Genomic DNA, 20,929 nt, shown 5'->3' on the forward strand with positions numbered 1-20,929 from the left:
ATTTGATACTATGTTGAAGAAACTATAACCTTTAAAATTAAGTTCATTATTTTGAGAGAGGCAACATGGTGCTGTGGTTATAGATAAGGCCTCTGTGCCCATTCAGATACTGCTACTATCACATAGCAAATTTGGACCTTATTCCTACTTATACAAAATAGAATACCATTCAGGATTAAATCAACTAAAATGTAAAGCATTAACATCATGATTGTTGTGCTGTGCTGTCTTTAATACGACAGTTATATAAACTTAGCATGGGGTGGATTTTGTGTTGTTTACTGAGCCCCAGTGGAATAGAGGTCATCTTGCAATAGGAGAATAGTGAATAGTGGGAAATAGGCCTTGAAGGCAGTTGTGGTGGTTACCTTCGGAAGATGGATGCGTTCTCTAAAGTAGAAAGGGTCATCTACTAAGAGTGGAAGATCAGGGCGTGACAGGAATGGAGGATAGGGGAAAGCTGTTCAGGATTCGAAGTGTTCTTGTTCAGGACATGATTCAGCTAGAAGCAGATAAAGGAATCACCCATGTAAGTGTATGTGCTATTCTTGATTGTGTGGATTTATTCTTGGCAACATGTTGCCCTGAAAAAGCATGAACCCTGCTCCAATCCCAACACACACAAACACACACACACACACACACACACAAACACACACTGAATGACTTTTTTCTGCTCCTGTGGCTTATACTGTTGTGAGAAGGACCACCAAACTCTGTATCTCCAAGTTTATAATCCTTTCCATCCTGAATTCACACTCTTTATAACTTTTTTCCACATGACATGTAAATCATGTGGTCTAGATTCAAAATAGAATTCTGAGCTCCCCAGTTTATGAGTCTCTGCACCTGCTTTATTCCCTGAGGCGCTCCTTACTCCTCCACTTAGAAAAATCTCTCCTCTTTCCTAGTGACCTCCTTTTGGAATTTAGCATGTCCTTGAATGTACTATGTCTGGTCTTAGACAAGATATGTGCCATTGTGTCGAGAGTTAACATCCTCAGAGGCCTCATTAGAGAAAGCTGTTAGGAAAATATTTTAATACAAACAAGAAATGGTTCTTCTGCACTCTCACTGCCTGCATGTCATTGCTCTGTAGCTGAACTTGTTTCACGTTCTTTTTCTTCTTTTAATTAAATATTTAGGAGCAGAATCAGATATCAGTTGGTACTGTCTTGGTTTGTATCAGAGTTGGGCTCTGAGATGGATACTTTATTATAAAACCACATACTGCTGTCCTACCTGACAAAAAGAGCAGAGATGCCTCAGCATTATTTAATGCCTGGTTTGTAATCACATCCCCCACTTGTTTTAAGAATATGCTTCTATTGTTGACTTGTTTAAACTGGTATCTAAACAGACTCTATATTAGTTTAATAATATATTTGATTGCTAAGACCCTATCTAATAAATAAATGAATATATCAAAGGAAAGAGCACTCTAGGGATCAAACCTGGTTCCTTATACTTGCAAGGTAATGCTTAACTGTCTGAGTCATCTCTGTGCCTCCACCACACCTTGTGAGACAGGGTCTGACTTAGCCGGGCTGACCTGGCACTCAACCATGCACCAAGGATGATTTTGAACTTCTAATCCCTCTGCTGCCACCTGTCCAGCACTGGGCACCACCATGCCCAGTTTTTACATGGTACCAGGGTTAGAACCCACAATTCTGTCATACTAGGCAAGCACTCAACCAACTGAGATAGATCTCCTGGTTAATTTTGTGGACTTGTAAAAACTTTTATTAGATTCAGAGTAGGTTTTAAATGCTGGCTTTCAATGGGCAAGATTATGGCTACATGAAAGTACAGCTTAGGCTGTACTTCACCCGGTCTGTTTTGTTGCTATGTGCATGAAAGAATGTGAAGAAAAATGTTAGCAATGCCAGAGCCTGCTATGTCCCTCTCTGCCCCTCCTAGTCTGTTACCTTGGCTTCTCCACCTTCTTCCTGGTGCACCCCACCCTTTTTGCAGTTTTTATCACTCCTGGCCTGGCTCTAGCTGCTGTACTCCCTATCCTGCTGCTTATTGTTTTACTGCACAACCTGGGCCGATCCCCTGTTTACAGGAGAGGGATCCCCTGCCCACTTCAGTCTGATCAGGCCTACCTAAAACAGCAGCTTTGGATGGGGAAATGGTTCAGTGGTAAAGCATTTGTGGTTCATACATGAGGACTGGGATTCTACCACCTGGGAGACAGGGCAGGTGTATCTTTGCACGTTTAAAGGCAGACTAATTCATACAGTAAGAGCCAGGCTAGCCGAGCCACATAGTGAGTCTCTATCTCAACATAAAATAAGTAAGTAAATAAATAAGCAAATAAATAGAGTAAAGCTGATGTCTGGAATAAGGAAATAAAACTTTACCATTGTCGCCTTTAAGATTACAATTAAGATTACAGTTTTTATAGAACCTAAGAATTTGCTAACTTGGTGAAGATAATTTTGACATAACCATTGATTGTTACCACTACTGACTAAAAGTAATGGAATCTGCATGAGCACAACAATACAGGCATTATGATTTATTTTTTTTTAAGCTACATCTTGTGAATTCCAGGGGCTGGGTAAAAAACACACTTGTTCTTCCTGGCCCTTGGTTCAGCTTGGCTTGCAGCTGCCTGATATGAAATATGAAAGTACTTCTGCCTCATTTTTTTTGTATACATACCTCATTATTTGTTTGTTTTGTTTTCCCATTTCTTAAGGCAGGAGAATCCTGTATAACCCAAGGTGTCCAAAATTCTTGACCTTCATGCTTTAGCCTCTCAAGTTCAGGGATTACAGATGTCTGTCACCAATACCTGCTTAGATTTTTTTCTTCCTTAATGAGTGTTTTACTAAGCAATATGTTTAGAAGACATAGACATGCTACAAAGTATACAGTAGATAGAAAGAATGAATAGAAACTACTGTGTTACTTAAAACGTGGTATGTACATATACACACACTTACTGTATATGTATCCACTTCCCTCACAGTGTAAAGTATGCTATCCTGAGAGAGGTTCATTAAGACTCTGAAAGGAAATGAAACTTGTAAGTCTAAGGAAATTCCTGAAGTGTACAAGATTCTTAAGGAATCCACACAGTTGTATAATAACTTACTGTCTAAGTCAGGGTTTCTGTTCCTGCACAAACATCATGACCAAGTTGGGGAAGAAAGGGTTTATTCAGCTTACACTTTCCACATTGCTGTTGATCACCAAAGGAAGTCAGGACTAGAACTCGAGCAGGGCAGGAAGCAGGAGCTGATGCAGAAGCCATAGAGGGATGACTGGCTTGCTCAGCTTGCTGTCTTATAGAACCCAAGACTACCAGCCCAGGGATGGCACCACCCACAATGGGCCCTAACCCCCCTCCCCCCACACCTTGATCACCAACCAAGAAAATGCCCCGCAGCTGGATCTCATGGAGACACTTCCGAAACTGAAGCTCCTTCAGTCAAGTTAACACACAAAACCAGCCAGTACACTTTCATCTCCTGGGGAGTCTGGCCTACCTGACTGCAAGTTGTTTAGAAAACTTTAGGAATGCAGATTTCCTTAGTTGTCACTCATGCTGGGGTTGGCTTCCTGGTAACTTTAGCTGTCAGTAAGTTATCCATTCTTCTGTAAGGGACCCCTTACTTTTGCTCTATAAGTAACCCTAATAATAATAAGCTGGTTGGTTCACCATGTTGGACTTTGTTGGTATTATTACTTTAGTCTGTCATTGGTGCTGGATCTGAGGTGAGAAGGTACTTGTTTCTCTCTCAGGAACAGTTAAAGCGGCAATAGTAACTTTTGGTTTGGTTTGGTTTTTTGCTACAGAGTCTCTATATAACCCTGGCTGTCCTGAATTTACTATGTAGACCAGACTGGCCTTAGACTCTCAGAAATCCATCTGCCTCTACCTCCTGAGTGCTGGGATTAAAGGCATGCACCACCATGCTCTGATGCTAGCATGTTTTAAGTTCATTATGTGAAAATCTGGATTTGTGAAGACAGTTCTTAGGGATTTATAATGTTGTTTGGTTGTATTGGTTTGGTTGTTACTTTGTTTGGGGTATTGGGCTTACCCAGGGGTGACTCCTGCTAGGCAAGTGTTATACTGATGAGCTGTACCTCCAACCCTGATGTTTAACTTTATATGTCTTCCCATAACTGTATGTGCCTCTCACCTAAGGTATGTTATGAAATGATCCATGGGAAATAGTTACTGACAACTTTGATAATTAAGCCAATTAAAAGTGTGAGTCATTTATTAATGGTCACTCTTGATCCCAAGAATGGCCTTACACCTCTGTAAAGTCTCTTGGTGCCCAAGCTCAGGGGTACAGTGTTTTTAAAGACAAAACCATAATTGTATCAGTGCTTATATAAGTGAGAGATGCAGAGTTTCTTAGTAACATTTATTTTCCTTGCAAGGTTCATGGGCATCTTCCAGACACTACATAATATGTTTGAACCATGGTCTAGGTCATGGAGAGTGCCAGGAGGGGTTTTAAGGTGAAGTTGGTGGTTGGGGTTGAAGGCTGAGAAGTGACCAGACAGGCACATATGACACTGGGATAAGATGTTATTACCTTAGCCATTTCAGTTGTAACCTGCCCTAGGGAGGAAGGATGCAGTCCTGCAGGTGTCTCTCCCGCCCTCTGGGTAAGTGTTCCATTCTCTTCCCAGGCAGCTGTGTGTGATCATTGTGCCTATTTCTGGTCCTGGATGTCCTCTGTAGCTCACATCTTTGGAGTAGTTTGCCTAAGGGAAAATGAAGAGGATACTGAGCAGGAAAAGCCCAAATGTTCCTCAGTGTCTTTCTTCTCTTCCTGCCTCTACACAGAGGATTTGGCATGAAGATCTTGAAGCAAGCCTTGCTAAACCTGAATGTATAATGCCCTTGGTTCCTGTTTGGGGAGTGAGATTTCTGACTGCAGAAGAGAAAGAGCAAATTATCCTCAGAGAGCATGGATAGTACAGTCACCTTTTGCTCCCTACTTCTTCAGATTTTGTGTGTATTGGGTACATGTCTGTATATGTGCAAGTTCACGAGGAGGCCAGAAGTCAGCCTTCGCTATTGATCCTCAGGAGCCATCCAGTTTATTTAACTTAGTTTCATTGGTACTTTTATTAGTTGTGTGTATATTCATAGTGTGCGTGTGTACATGCATGTATGCAAGGACACATTCTCCACCTTATTTTCTGAGGCAGAGTCTCTCATTGAACCTGCATTTGCTAATTGGCTAGACTGTCTGATCAGAGAGATCCATAGATCTCTCTAAGAGCTAGGGCCACAGACACATGTACCACTGCCAAGTGTTTACATGGGCGCTGGAGATCTGAACTCTGGGCTCCCAGCCACAACCACCACCAAGGCATGGGATAAGCACAGTCGAACTCCCTAAGAGGCCATGTTCATTGGTGGAGTGGACACAAACCTACAGTCTCCATTGCAGAGTAGGAGAACCTCTAATTGCTACGTCGTCCTCAGTGCTAGGATTACAAGAATGTGCCACATTCAGCTTTTTAACGTGGGTTTCTGTGGGATCAAACTTAGGCCCTCATGTTTGGACCTCAAGGAGTTGCCAGCTACTTCCCCAGCCCCTAGTGCAAGGGAATCTTAATCTGGGACAAGACTATTATAAACATTTTCATTTAGCCTCTTCTGCTTCCAAAAGAAAATAAGCTGAGGAATTCAGTAGTTAATGGGGTAAAAAGGACTGCCCTGGAGAATGAAGGAGACTGTTACCTCAAGTGCACTAGGTGCTCACTGTCACAAAACTCTTGTGAGTTAGTGAGATTCACAGACAAGATGAACCAGTAAGAAGCCCACACTTCTATGCACATTCCCTTGGTCCAGTCAGGAAAATGATTGTGCTTACATGAGGTTTGTCTGATTAGGAGGTGGTCATGAGTATGAGTTGAAACCCCTGTTCTGATCTTGCATGTCTGCTGGCAACAAGCCTGGCCAGGCAGTGGTGGTCGTGCCAACATGCAAGTGTTGCTGGTCTCTGACATTTGCAGGGTCTGTCAGCCATTTATTAGATTGTGCTTTTTCTCTTCTCATGTTTCCATAATGTGGGGAGCTAGCTCCTTTATCATAGCTACTATGATATAACTGCAGTCTTTCTTACTTACCTCATATTTAGGCCTCTTGTCCTGCCTGGCTATTTTTACCCATTATTAAATCCCTTTCAATTCACTGCATGGAGGTAACTATATATGAAAGAACAGAGATATATCACACTTTTTCCTTGGTAAAGAGGATGAGTTTTGTGGGAGTTTTGTGGGATCCAATTTACTAGCCCAACACTGGCTTTTTTCCCCAGATCCTGTCCTTCCTCTTAACTGGTCAGCTTTTTTTTTTTTTTTTTAAGATTTNTTTATTTATTTATTATATGTAAGTACACTGTCGCTGTCTTCAGACACCCCAGAAGAGGGCATCAGATCTCATTACAGATGGTTGTGAGCCACCATGTGGTTGCTGGGATTTGAACTCAGGACCTCTGGAAGGGCAGTCAGTGCTCTTAACCGCTTAGCCATCGCTCCAGCCCAACTGGTCAGCTTTTAACCCTAACCTGTTTTCAACATAACAAAATTACTCCCTATGTACTTATATGGTAGCTACAACAAGTAAATTTCTAGAAGTAAAACTCTCATCTTAATGTCACCTGCTCTCTCAAGGGCCTTTCCACCTAACCCATCTTGTGCTCTTGGTCCCTTTAAAACAAACAAACAAACAAACAACAACAACAACAACAACAAAAAACCAAACTGAGATTGGAGGTCATGGCTCAGTTGGTAAAGGCATTTAGCACATTATCTGATGACATTCCAAAACTTTAAAACCTATCTGAATTCCGTAACTGCAATTAAAACCATACATAGTAAATAAAATTTTAAAATTTGCTATTAGAGTTGTGTGTGGTGGCATGTGCTTTTAATTCTAGTACTTGGGAGGCTATTGCAGCCAGATCTTTGAGTTCAAAACTACTCTAGTCTACATAGCAAGTTCCAAGGCAGCCAGAGCTGTTTCCAATAATAATAATAATAATAATAACATAACTGGATTGATTATGTAGAATTTTATTCTGAATTATTTGAAAAGTTACCAAGAAACCGCACTCTTAAGATTATTTAGTAATGTAGATGACCCCATCCATGTTGTTTAAGAGACATGTTTCTGACTCAGTCTAATTCCTGTGAACGTTTAGTTTTGATTGTGTATGTCTGTGTGTGTGCATGCCATAGTACATGTAATGGATGTCGTACTAACTTTTCTGTTGCTGTGACAAAGTACCATGACCAAGGCACCTTACATAACACAGTGTTGAACTGGGCTCATGATTTCAGAGGGGTTAGTATCTGTGATGTCGGAGCCAAAGCATGGCAGCAGAGACAGCTGAGAGCTCACATTTTGATGTAGAAGCAGGAGATGGAGGGACGCTTAGAGTGGCACCAATCTTCTGAGAGCCTAAAGCCTTCCTACTGTCTCTTTCCAGCAGTTCCACCAGCTGGGGACCAAGCATTCAAATAGATGAGCCTAGGGTGGGGGTGGGGGTGGGGGATTCTCATTCAGACCACCACAAAGCTCAACTTACAGGAATCCGTTCTCTTCTTCCTGGGTCCTGGGAACTCAAACTTAGGTCCGTAAGTTTGGTACAAGTACCTTTACCTCACCAGCACTCCATGAGCTTTTAGTGTCTGTTTAACTGGTCCACTTGGATGTGTCTTATAAAGTTTGATTAAGAAAACTTTTATAGAGTTCAGAGGCATTGGCAACATTATCCACAGGTGGATCACATTTTTTGGTGATTTTTTTTTTCCTGTTCTGGACAGTTTTTCTAATAGTTGATACTGCCTTCTTGTCTGTCTGTCTTTCCTTCTTTCCATTCTTCCTTCCTCCCTCTCGCCCCTCCCCTCTTTTTCTTTAAGACAGGGTCTCACTGTGTAGGCTGACTTGAAATTCCCAGTGTATACCAGACTGGCCTCAAACTCACAGAAACCCACCTGCTTCTGTCTCCCACACTAGTGTGTTTTATGTCCTTGCCCTAGTCACTAGGTACCTGTGAGGCCAGAGGTGCTGGCTCCCCGGAGCTGGAGTTGCAAGTAGTTGTGAGTTGCCTGGCATGAGTACTAAGAACTAAAGTTGGTCCAGTGTACGTGAAGTAAGTGCCATCTCTCCAGCTAAAAGAGGATTTGTCTCTATCAAATCCATAGTTAGTTATGAAACAAAATTATTTTTATTGCATATCACATAGAGAAACTAATGGGCTGAAATTGCACAGCTGTTCATCTAGTTTATAGACCTTCTGGACCTAGCATAAAAGATGCTGGTAATGAACCTTGGTTAATTACACTTCTGCACGGATGCTGCTTTGTAGCTCCTGTTACTATAAGGAGAAGAAATCGATACTCCTGTAACACTAATGACCACTTCGATGGTTGGGTTTCATTTAGGCTTCTTTCCCCTCTTGTGCCTGAAGGGGATGTCTTTGTAACAGAATGCTGAAAAGTGGAAGTTGACAAGTTAGATGAATATTTAGGCCAATTTTTAGTCTTACCATATTTACACTTGTAGAAGGTATTGTTCAAATCTACAGTTTTTATAGACTCTGAAATTTCATGAAATACATTCTAAAACTATAGTCTGTATATCTTTCAAAATCTCATAGGGACTAGAGCAATGGCTCAGCAGTTGAGAGCACTTATTGTCTTAGGTTTTTATTGCTGTGAAGAGAGACCATGACTACAGTGCTCTTATAAAGGAGAACATTCAGTTGGGGCTGACTTACAGTTTCAGAGGTTTAGTGCATTATAGTCTTGTTGGGAAAGATGGCAGAGTGCAGACAGACATAGTTCTGGAGGCAGAGCCAAGAGAACTATTATCTATCTGGATATGCAGGCAGCAAGGAGAAACTATGTCACACTGCCCAGACTTGAGCTTATAAGACCTCAAAGCCCACACCCAGTGACATACTTCCTCCAAGAAGGCCATACCTCCTAATAGAGCCACTCCCTATGGACCGAACATTCATGTGTGCAGGCACACACACACACACACACACCACTCACTCTCTGGGAGCCGTTCCTATTCAAACCACCACATCGCTCTAACAAAGGACCCTGGTTTAATTTCTAACACCTACATGATGGTTTAAACCATCTGTAATTCCAATTCCAGGGAGTCTGACACCATCTTCTGGCCTCATGAGCACCAGGCATGCATGTGGTATCAGTGCAGGCAGGCAAAACAAAACAAAACAAAAAATGAAATTTTAAATTTCACTTAGATAATGTGGAATGATAAGAGCAAAACATTTCAGAACTCTAAGGGAACAAGAAGGCTATCGTGCGTTTGAGGCTAATCTGAGCTACATAGTATGATCCTGTCTCAGGAAAACAACTAAATACCCAGTAGTGATACTGTGTTGTTTTGATCACAGAAGGGAGCACAGGGTCCATAGAGCAAGGGGGATTGATTAGCCTATGAGATCTCTAAAGGCTTCCTACTTTGCCCAAGACATAACGGGGTGAGTAGGAGCTAACCCTGCTAGAATTCTTTTACTAGACTTACAAGCTGCATTGGAGAAACCAGGAAATGAGAGAAATAGTCTGTCCTAAGAACTGCCTGGAGTCAAGACCAAGGAGCCAGGAGCAGGCTCTGCTGGCACCAGATAACACACCTCATTTTCTTTGTTTATACTGTTATAAAGGCAGTGGAGCCAAGGAAAGGTTTTTAAGAAGGGTCAATAAATAATCGACCTGCGTTTTAAAAGATCAGCCTGAATAGATTAGAAGATTGGTGGCTGGGAGAAATTTAGAGCAGACAAGAGAAACTTTTCCCAAACAGCACTAGCCCACTGCTGAGCAGAGGGATACTGCTGAGGTGTGAGACCCAGGCTGGGAGCTGGAGGTGTTCAGAAAAGGGAGAAACAAATGTATATAGTAATACATAGTATTACTATAGTGTTACTATACATTACAATAGTAGTACTCACATACATTTTCTGTTAGAAACTTTTATCAGATTCACAAAAGATCCCTGGCTCCCAGAAGATGAAAAGCTATGTGAAAAGCTTGGGTAGTAGTCAGCCTGAGAGAAGAACGGCCTTGCACAGCACTCAGTAGAACTTTGTATTTAATCATTCCAGTCAGGAGCTTAAAACCACACAAGAAACTGTCAGCATGGATGGCAGCGGTTGGTATTACCTTAGAGCGGATTGCTATTTCATGCCTGATCCAACAAGAAGCTAGGAAGCTAGGAAGGACAGAATGGTATGCAAAGTTGTAATGAGGCTCATGCAACAAACAGCGCAGGTGGAAAACTCTGGCTGGAGCAACTGGCAAGGACCATTGTTCTCTCTAACCAGTAGGAGCAGGAGAGAGCTAGGAATTTTATGAAGTGAATCCTGCACTGAATGCAAGGCTGAAATGGCAGTCAGAATCTTGTGAATGCAGAAATGGAAAGGTTTCTATTTAGAGTCATGTGGAAGTCTAGGCCTCTCTGTACTGTAAAAACTATGCAAAGACGATTATTTGAAACTGAAAACCTTTGAATTATATCTGAACAGAAACCTTAGGCGCAGTTGGTAACTATTTTTCAATGGGAAAGTTTATTTGAAGGGAAAAAAAGAACTGGGGTCTGAGGATATGTAGCTCAGGTCTGAGGGCTGGGGCTGGTAAAAAGCTTGATTAACATACTAGAATACCCAGCAGCGTATAAACCAGACACCAGGAGTAGTTGGTGTACGCACACCCATAATCCTAGGGCCTGCAGGTGGAGATGGGGGATAAGGCATTCAGAAACATCTTTGGCTACCTAATGAGTTTAGGGCCAGCCTGAGATACATGAGACCCTGTCTTGAAAAATAAAAAGGGGCTGGGCGTGGTGGTGCACACCTTTAATCCCTGCACTTGTGAGGTAGAGGCAGGCAGGTCTCTTGAGATTGAAACCAGCTTGGTCTTTATAGCAAGTTCAAGCCCATAAGGCCAACATAGTATAAGACCCTGTCTCTAGAAACAAAACAACAACATTTCTTTTAAAGACCCAAGATCTTGTGTGTTCTACTGTATTATACACTCTACTGTGCACTGGGGCTAGGGCTGTGTTCCTGCCTGGTACTGGTGTAGGGCCAGTGTATTTTTCCGAAGTTTGTGATCCCTGTTGATGCCTGTGTGTTCTTATCTAGCTCCCTTTCCAGTATATCAGACCTAAGTATGCTTCTGCCCGGGTCAAAGAGAAAGATAAAGCTCCCCTCCCCTTCTCTCCCTCTCTGCCTCCTACCCTCTGTCCGTCTGTCTTCATGAAGACAATGGTTTAAAGAGTCCTCAGCAATGGCTCAGAATTTACTTTTACTCTTTGTAGCAGTTTCATTGCAGCATAAGCATTGACTTATTAAAATTCCTACTTGTCAGCCCAGCCATTTGAAAAGTCAGAGGGCGACAGTTGTCATAGCTTGTTTGTCACAGCTTGGAACCGGTCTTTTTGTCACTGTCTTCACATCCTTTTAACCACAGACTCTTCATACAAGGTCCATCCCACACAGTTCTGTTTCCTGTGTCAGTAGCTTTCACCAAGCTGTTTCCTTGTCGGCAGGGTTGCATCAGTTTAAAACAGAGCCAAACACCCACCTCTTTTAAAAGTAATGCTACTGGCTACATTACGCTGTTGGAACACATCTTGTTTCTTAGTGCCTGGCTTTGAACTCAGGGCCTTGTACATGCTAACCACACACTCGTCAGTGATCTATACTCTCCAGTCCCTTTTCTGTATTCTTGTTGAGGGCAGTTTAAGGAAAAGGACAGTACAAACTGTTCAAAGAGAAATTTACTAGAACCATGAATCAAGCTTTTGGCTAAGAAATAGCCAGCAGCCTGTCTGTATTTGTGCTGTGGTGTATGTCCTGAGAGGGACTTAATTGGTCTGGTGGGTGGCACCCTGCCTGATGTACTGTTTACATTATTGGAGCAGGTGACACAGCATTTCCCATGTCCTCTGTGATCTGCAACCCCTTCACCTTGCTTCCCAAGATCAAAACATAGATAAATATTGGCATTTATAGGCTGACAACCTGAGATAGTGTTACCCAGCAGAGGTGGCTGTTTAAGTTGGGGTTACTCAGAAAGAATAGACATAGAATTAGAAAATCATTTAACAGAATTCAGCAGAAGAAACACTTCCATTTATGAATTTTTAGTAATATTTACTGGCGAGGGGGTGGCCTAGACACCATCTTGTCTTCTAAGGAGGATTCAGAATGCTGAGAGAGGAAGGAATTGGACTGTTTCCTTTGGAATTCTGACTCCCCTCCAACCCCCAGGGAAAATGTCCCAAAGAGCTCCTGATGACCAGGCATTTCTTTATACTGACAGCTGTCTGAAATGTTAATGGGTTTCCTGGCAAATAAAACAGGGCAGACCCTCCTTTAAGCATTACTGTGCTAGAGCTTTCCCCAACTTTAATTCAGAAGACTCTTAGATTTTATAAAGGAATTGCTGTCACTGTTCATAAGAAATTTGCTTATTGGTGACCACGTGGGCCAGTGTGGGTCACTGACTCCCCCTCCCCTAGGTACAGGGCCCAGAGATAAGGCAGGTCATGTCTTGCAGGGGAGGGTGTGTACCAACAAGAAACAGGAAGCTGTGTTTCAGCCGACTGGCCTGGCCTGCTTTGCCTGGAGCTTTCTAACCCAGAGGCAGGTGTGCTGAGGTCCTTCCGCAGAGGACATTGCCTTTCTGAGCTGGCAGCGCTCGCCTAGCACAAGTATCCTTAATTGCTGTGCAGAGAAAACTATGACCACACTACAGCTTAAGGAGCTTTCACAGTCGGGCCTCTACCGGAGAAGGCGAGAGCGTCCTGATAGTCTGAGAGTCAATGGGCACGCAGAGGAAGAGCTGAGGTGAGTGCAGGGTTGGCTAAGGGTCAAGGTTCCTCCCGGTTGTAGTGATTGCGATTGTAGCGGGATTCACAGCCTAGTGGATCCCTGGTCTTTGGGTAGGAGCCTCTTTGTGGCACTGGAGCCCTTTCCCACTCTACTTAGCTCTTCTCCACACCTGGGCTCCTGGGGCATCTCTAGATGCCGCTCCAGACTAGCTTCTCAACTGGAAGGAATTGATTTTCCCTGTGGGCTAAAGGTAGCTGTTTGGGTTTATCAAAGCAGATTTTTGTGAGAAATTAGACTTTGAGTATGTGTCAGGTAGCTTGTAGTATTTGGTGTGGGGGCTGGGTAGGGTTCCTGAGGTTGTTATTGAAGTGATGTAACAAAGAAATGTTGTGGAACTACTGAATATAGTTTAGCAATGAAGGACATCAAAAATCTGGAGAACAAGTTAGCAAAAGATTAGTTGTTTTGGGTTTCAAACTTAATTTATCTAAACCCAGCATAATTTTAGTTTTTTGCTGTAACTGCCAAGGAGTTATTTTAGATTTGATACTCTGAAAGTCCCTACTGCACTAAGCCCCCGTGTTACTGTGAAAGAGGGTTAGGATTTTCATTTTTCCTTTTCTTTCTTTTCTTTTTTTTCCTCTTTCTTTCTTTCTTTCTTTCTTTCTTTCTTTCTTTCTTTCTTTCTTTCTTTTTGGGGGGGGGGATAGGAAGCGTTCCTGTTTTCCTGCTGACAGAAAACTGCAGTAAAAAGAAGCATTTGGAAAAAATAATTTTCTGTATCTAGCTTAATTTATTCTTGAATTAGAGTATCTGAATATTCTGACCAGATGGCCGAGTGATTTCTATACCTTGCATTTGTTCTCTGTTGACATGGAAGAAATTGACAAGCTTTTAAAACTTGTGTTCCATTATGGTCAGCTATGTCACAAGCAGAGAGAAATGCTTATTTGAAAAGTATTGACTTTCTCCAATTTTTGATGATCCTGATAACAAAAGAACTGTTGTCACTGCTGGCAAGTGTTCGTGTGTTCCTTCTTACAGTGTAAAGTGACTTAGCAACATTTACTGCATTAACTTGGAAATCACTGGATTCAACAGAATTTAAAGGCTTCAGAGTTTGAAGTGTTATACATTTTACTTGTAATCCCTCCCTTTAAGAGGAGCAGTCCAACCCAGGCCCTCACACATGCTAGGCAAGGACTCCCAACCAGCGAGCCGTGTCACAGGCCAGATTTTTGCACTCAGAATTCAAGAGAGAAGTTAGCAAACAAACAAACAAGTTCTAATTTCAGATTGGGTTTTCTTGGAATTTCCTGTTTTAAAAATTCAAGATCTGTAAAATATTTTAAACTGTTTTATACTTATTTTCAGACCTAAAATACTTATGTAATATCAGAAGTAGTTCATTTAATTATATAATTATAGTGATCTTTAAAACAACTAGATTTTTTTTTTCAAGACAGAGTTTCTTTGTATAGCCCTGGCTGTCCTAGAACTCACTTTGTAGACCAGGCTGGCCTCGAACTCAGAAATCCGCCTGCCTCTGCCTCCTGAGTGCTGGGATTAAAGGCATGTGCCAGCGCCACCAGCAGCAACTAGATTTTTATCCCCTAGAATTTAAGAGAAAAAAAAAATGTAATTGTTAAATGCTGTCTGTTCTAATGAATTAAAGAAAAATATTTTTTCTACCCATTCTGGTTATGTAGCTCCTTGGTGATGATAACAATGGTTTGTGTTTCTGCTGTTCTTGTCTCCTAATACTGGGAAAATCACTTTCCATATTGACTGTGCAGTTAAAACAGAAATAGTAGGTAAGTTTCAGTGTTCCCATAGACTTTGAAATGAATTTAGAGAGATAGGATTTACTCCTCGTTGTATTTTAGTATTAGTTAAGAAGAATTAGGAGAGTAATGAAGTTAGGTGTCCCAAGTTTCAGTACCTCAGATCTTCTAAAGGAGAATAAAAACAAGTACCAACTGTATGTGCCATTTACCACGGGAGAAGTCCTCATGGCCGGCTCTGCAAGGCAAGCAGTATCTTAGAAATAGTGCAGAGCAATAAAGTGTCATGATGTTAAGACAACATTTATTTCATTTTAATTGAGTGCCTACTGTGTGCCAAGTAAAGGTTCAGGGATAAATTGAGACATAGCCTCTTTATCAGGGAACACCTCTTGGCATAGGAACAGCAGATATTTTCCCTATGAGCAGTGTTTGAGTACATGAAATATCAAGTATCTTTCATGTTATCCCACTGTTGCTCAAAGCCCAGTTGCACTTTTAACTTTATGCTACATGCTCCCTTTCTTGGCATGTGTGTGAACTCTTAACACAAAATCTGTGGAGGACTAGAGAGGGCAAGGGCCACTGCCAGAAAGCATTTTTCTTGTAGTTTTAAGTAAAAGACTGGTCTAAAATTAAAAATACAAAGTTTTAAAGGATTCTGTAGCAAAATGAAAATAGTTCTAGCTTTACACTTGAAATTGCAGCTAAAAGATACATGTAAACAGCGTTGACTTCTGGCTTTACTGATACTCGTTTAATGTGCTAGTAAGACCTGAAAGATCCTTTTTGTTGTGTTATACTGTGTTGTGTTTTTTGAGAGAGTCTCACTATATAGCCTTGGCTGTCCAGGAACTTACTCAATAGACCAGGCTGGCCTAGAACTTACAGAGCTGCCAGCCTCTGTCTCCTGACCTAAAAGTTACTTTGTATCTGTAACGTTTCTAACTGCTTTTGAGGGCCGTGGAGATTCAGGACATTTAGGAATCATTCTGAGTTTCAGAGTATTGACCTCTTTTTCCCAGAAAAAAAAAAATTTCCGTTTCCAAATAGATTTTCCAATACACACACACACATACGCGCACACACACACACATGCACTTTCTTAACTATTCTTTTCTCTCAACTGTCTTTTTATGTTTACTTTTAGGAAACTCAGATAACAAACACTATTCAGAGTCACATTTGCTTCCCCTGCAGTGTAAGAGATGGCCAACCCAGATGCATTTGGTGCCTATTCTACAAATGTTCTAATGTTTTAGTGATCAATGACCTCTGGCCAGACCTCACCCATGCCTAATCGGAAAAGCCCCACAAACCTAGAGGGATTTTATATTTTCAAATGATTAAAAGAAAGGCAGAGGCAGGTGGATCTCTGTGAGTTCAAGGCCAGCATAGTCTATAGAGCAAGTTCCAGGACAGCCAGAGCTACACGGAGAAACCCAGTCTCAAACAAACAAAATCTTCATATGAAAATTATATAAAATTCATATTGCAGTATCTGAACATAGTTTTATTGGGACATAGCTGTGCTTCTTTTCTATGGGTCATCTGCAGTGCCTTTGTGGTAAACTGGTACTTGCATCATGGTACAGATTGGCATGGCCCATAAAGACAAAAATTTCCTAATTGTCACTTTACCGAAATCCTCAGCTGATCCCTGGCCTAGTGCTGTGATGATCTCAGCTCTCTGCCTCTCTTTCCTGGAGTTATGCTCTACCTACCAGTTCCTACCACCTACCAGTTGACTTTATGCATAGATAAAATCAGAACTATGTCCGAACTCTGAAATGAATCAAAAAGCGTATCTTATATTCATATCCCTGTAATTTAGAAGTACAGTGAATACTGTGAAGGATATTCTTTGTTTGTAAATTTTGGGGGGCAAAGTCTTATTATGTTGCCCAAACTGTCTGAGGTCTCACTGTGTAGTCTAAACTGGACCCTAACTTACAGCAGTCTTGGCCTCTCAAATACTGGAGTTAGTAGAGGTGAACTACCACCACCCATGAAATGCAAAGCTAACAGAGTATAGCACACATATGTTTTATGGGGATACAGGTCAGCCCACAACATACAATAGAAGATAGGATTAAGGGTCATTCCACTACACTACATTAAAAAAAAAAAGAATTGTCTTATGTATATGAATACACTGTAGTTGTCTTCAGACACACCAGAAGAGGGCATTGGCTCCCTTTACAGATGGTTGTGATCCACCATGTGGTTGCTGGGAATTGAACTTAGGCCCTCTGGAAGAGCAGTCAGTGCTCTTAACTGAGCCATCTCTCCAGCCCTACACTATATATATATATATTTTTTTAAGTCATTATAATCAGTCTCAGTAAGTAAGGTACATAAGTTTCTGGTCCAGTTTGATCAGTATTGATAAGTATATGAACAGTGCACATCAGTTACAGTCCACATTAGTGTATTCATCATCCCCACCTCTCTTCACAGTTCTTTCCATTCTCTTCTCCTTTCCTGTGTTCCTAGACAACCTTAATCCAATGTGTCGCTACATTAGTTTGCAATCTTTAGAATTTTATATTCTTTTTTTAAAATTTTGTTTGTGTATATGAGTGTTTTTGCCTGCATGTATATCTGTGTACTACATATATGTCTGGTGCCCTGGGAGGCCAGAAACAGATATTGGCTCTCGTGCACTGGAGTGTTACAGACAGTTGTTGGCATGTGGGCATGTAATCCAGGTCTTCTGCAAGAGCAGCAAGTGTTCTTTTGGGGTTTTTTTTGTTTTTGTTTTTGTTTGTTTGTTTTTTTAAATATGTATCTTTTTTAAAAAAGATTTATTTATTTATTATATATGTAAGTACACTGTAGCTGTCTTCAGACACTCCAGAAGAGGGAATCAGATCTTGTTACAGATGGTTATGAGCCACCATGTGGTTGCTGGGATTTGAACTCCGGACCTTTGGAAGAGCAATCGGGTGCTCTTACTCACTGAGCCATCTCACCAGCCTGTTCGTTTGTTTTTAAGATTTGTTTATTATTATATGTAAGTACACTGTAGCTGTCTTCACACACACCGGAAGAGGGCATCAGATCCCATTACAGATGGTTGTGAGCCACCATGTGGTTGCTGAAATTTGAACTCAGGACCTTCAGAAGAGCAGTCAGTGCTCTTAACCACTGAGCCATCTCTCTAGCCCGCAGCAAGTGTTCTTAACCATCCAACCATCTCACCCCATATTTTTGTTATGTTTTATTTTGATTTCTTAAACTCAGTAAAACTATTTATCTTTGTGCATTTAATTATTATAGTTTATGCTGTGAACAGACTAACTTGTTGAGTTTGACATACTATTTATTTCCAGTCTTTGGCTATTTCAAAAAAAGCTGCTAATAAAATTTATGTACACACCACTGTGTGGATGTGTGCTTGTTTCACTTTGGATAGCTATATTGTTTGGCTACCTGCCTATTTATTTTTTTCAGAACTGTCTCATTTTCCAAACAGATTCACCTTAGTAGTGTATACAGTTTCTGATGTTACCACATCTCCACCAATGTTTATAATGATCATAAAATTATTTTCTCAGCTTCTCCATTCTGTCATTAACCCCACCAAGATTTTAAATGCATTTTTTTTTTTTTTTGGATATCTAATGAAGTTATGTGAAATAGGAACTTAAGGGTTCTTTGGAAATTCAGTTGTGTTGGATGGTCTTTTGTTAGGGCACACACGTGAAAGGAGTGTTTTCCTGAAGTGGACACGGGAACAACTCAGGCAGACTTGTGAAGGAACATTTTACTGAAGTAGACACAAGACAGAGGATGTTTTGTTAAAGTAAACACATGAAAGAACATGTGATACGGGATTTTTTGTTAACAAGAAATTCTGATACCCAAGATACATTTTGTAAAACACAAGAAAACCAAGAAGGAAGACCATCATGTGGATACTTCATTCCTCCTTAGAATAAGGAACAAAATACCCATGAAAGGATATAGGTACAGAGACAAAATTTAGAGCTAAGATGAAAGGATGGACTATCCAGAGACTACCCTATCCGGGGATCCATCCCATCATCAGCCACCAAACCCAGATACTAATGCACATGCCAGCAAGATTCTGCTGAAGGGACCCTGATATAGCGGCCACTTGTGAGGCTATGCCAGTGCCTGGCAAACACTGAAGTGGATGCTCACAGTCAGCTATTGGATGGAACACAGGGCCCCCAATGGAGGAGCTAGAGAAAGTACCCAAGGAGCTGAAGGGGGCTGCANCCCTNTAGGTGGAACAACAATATGAACTAACCAGTACCCCCTGAGCTNNTGTCTCTAGCTGCATATGTAGCAGAAGATGGCCTAATCAGCCATCATTGGGAAGAGAGGCCCCTTGGTCTTACAAACTTTATATGACCCAGCACAGGGGAAGGCCTGGGCCAAGTAGTAGGAGTGGGTGGGTAGAGGACCAGGGGCGGGGGGAGGGTATAGGGAACTTTTGGGATAGCATTTGAAATGTAAATAAAGAAAATATCTAATTAAAAAAAAGAAATTATGAGTATACTTGGTTGTATCTTAAAAGTTAAAACTTTTAACTCTTTTTTGAGGGGCTGGAGAGATGCCTCTGGATAAAAGCACTGGCTGCTCTTCTAGAGGTCCTGAGTTCAATATCCAGCAACCACATGGTGGCTCACAACCATTTATAATGGGGTCTGATGCCCTCTTCTGGCATGCAGGTGTACTTGCAGATGGAGCACTCACATGCCTAAAATAAGTAAATCTTAAAAAAAAATTACCATTAAACAAAAAAGTGAAAGCCTGAAGTCTTTTATTTTTCCTGTGGGTGATTCATAGTAACAAAGTATTTTCTACTTGTTCTTCATAGACATTTGCCAGAAAAAAAAAAACTAAAACAAAAAACAAAACTACTGTAGGTTTCGAGTGTTCTAATTTACTCTGTAAAATACAATTGTCTAGGCACCTTTGGTTCGGTCTGCATTTATTAAAGCGTCTACCTTCATGGAATTGGGAAATATGCTCTTAACACATTATAACAAAAAAAGACACAGATAAATAATTAAAATTTTATTGTGTCTCCGTAGACATGAACAGTAAGGGTATAAACAGAATTATTAGTTGCTGATTAGCAGATGCCTGGTAGTTCCAAAGTGTGAAGTTTTTTTCTTGGTTCAGATAATCATATTTTAGGCCTTGTAGGCCATTTCATCTATCCTAACTTCTCAGCTCTACAAGTGGGGAAATGCAACTGGGCAGGAATGTTGGAGGATGAGTGTAGCCCTGTGTGCTCTAGCAAACCTTTCTTTATCCAGTTAGTAATGGGGATGAGCTGGAGTAAAGCCTCCTGATTTTTTTTTTTTTCTACCTCCTTGCTTAGAAAGTATAAAGTAAGTGTAGATACAACTCTAAAACCAAAAGATAACTAATGACTAATGGTTCATGCTGCCTAAATTCCAATGAAAATACTAAGTAAAAAGGAAGGTGGCATAGCCTGTTTAAGTCTGTCTCTATGAGCAAGTGTATGAGTCTGTGCTGAGATAGTTGTGCCTGGAGGTAATCTGTGTCTACAGAGCTAGTGGCACACCCGTTTCTGGATGAGAGAGCAGGGGCATTGCAACGGGAGCAGCACCAAGACGCTTTTTTTGAGTAGACTCGTGCTCAGAGTAATCAAGTGTGCCAGGAGAGCCCACTCCATTCCAGGAAGCAGCTTTGCCTGTCACGTGGGAGTAAGTGCAGCCATCACAGCAGTGTAAAGTTGGAGTCTTACCCTTTTGAATTACTTTTTAAGTTTCTTTCTTCCCCCTTTCTTCCCAACATCTTATCTCTAAGTCTGCCTTTTAAGAAATTTTAAATTTAGAGTTTAAAGGGTTTTCTTTAGGTTTAAATTAAAATATGAAGAAATGGTTTCATTGTGGCATTTGTGTGTGTGTGTGTGTGTGTGTGTGTGTCCATTGTACTTTATTCTAATGCCTCCTCCCTCTCTGCTCTTCCACTTATTACACTGGTTGGTTCCTTCCTTTCCACAGATAGTCCCCACTTCTGAATCTGTTACTCTTCCCTAAGATCTCTTTCCCTCTTGTGAATCTCTTAGTAGTTTGATGATGCATGCATGAGTGGTGTGTGTGTGTGTGTTTCTGTGTGTGTGTTTCTGTGTGTGTGTGTGTGTGTGTGTGTGTGTGTGTGTGTGTGTATATCAAAGTAGGCTTTCCCACATGTGAGAGAAAAACATAGGGTACATACATATCTTTCTGGATTGTTTTATTTTAACAGAATGATTTCCTATATTTCAGAGAA

At 41.1% G+C, this 20,929-nt stretch overlaps 1 protein-coding gene across 4 annotated transcripts in view; it reads left to right on the plus strand.

Moving 5' to 3' along the window:
- Positions 1–20,929, plus strand: part of Lims1 (LIM zinc finger domain containing 1) — a 112,312-nt gene that overhangs the window by 40,970 nt on the left and 50,413 nt on the right. Inside the window, exon 1 of one of the 4 annotated variants that reach the window (XM_029542080.1) lies at positions 12,633–12,881. The exons of 2 other annotated variants lie outside the window; for them this stretch is intronic. In XM_029542080.1, the coding sequence (XP_029397940.1) occupies positions 12,775–12,881 (107 nt within the window). In that variant the 5' untranslated portion in view covers positions 12,633–12,774. Of the gene's footprint in view, positions 1–12,632; positions 12,882–20,929 lie in introns of those variants that run through there. One more of the 4 variants, XM_021204652.2, reaches the window with a different exon arrangement.

This window comes from Mus pahari, chromosome 9 (assembly GCF_900095145.1).
Source record: "Mus pahari chromosome 9, PAHARI_EIJ_v1.1, whole genome shotgun sequence".
NCBI lineage: Eukaryota > Metazoa > Chordata > Mammalia > Rodentia > Muridae > Mus > Mus pahari.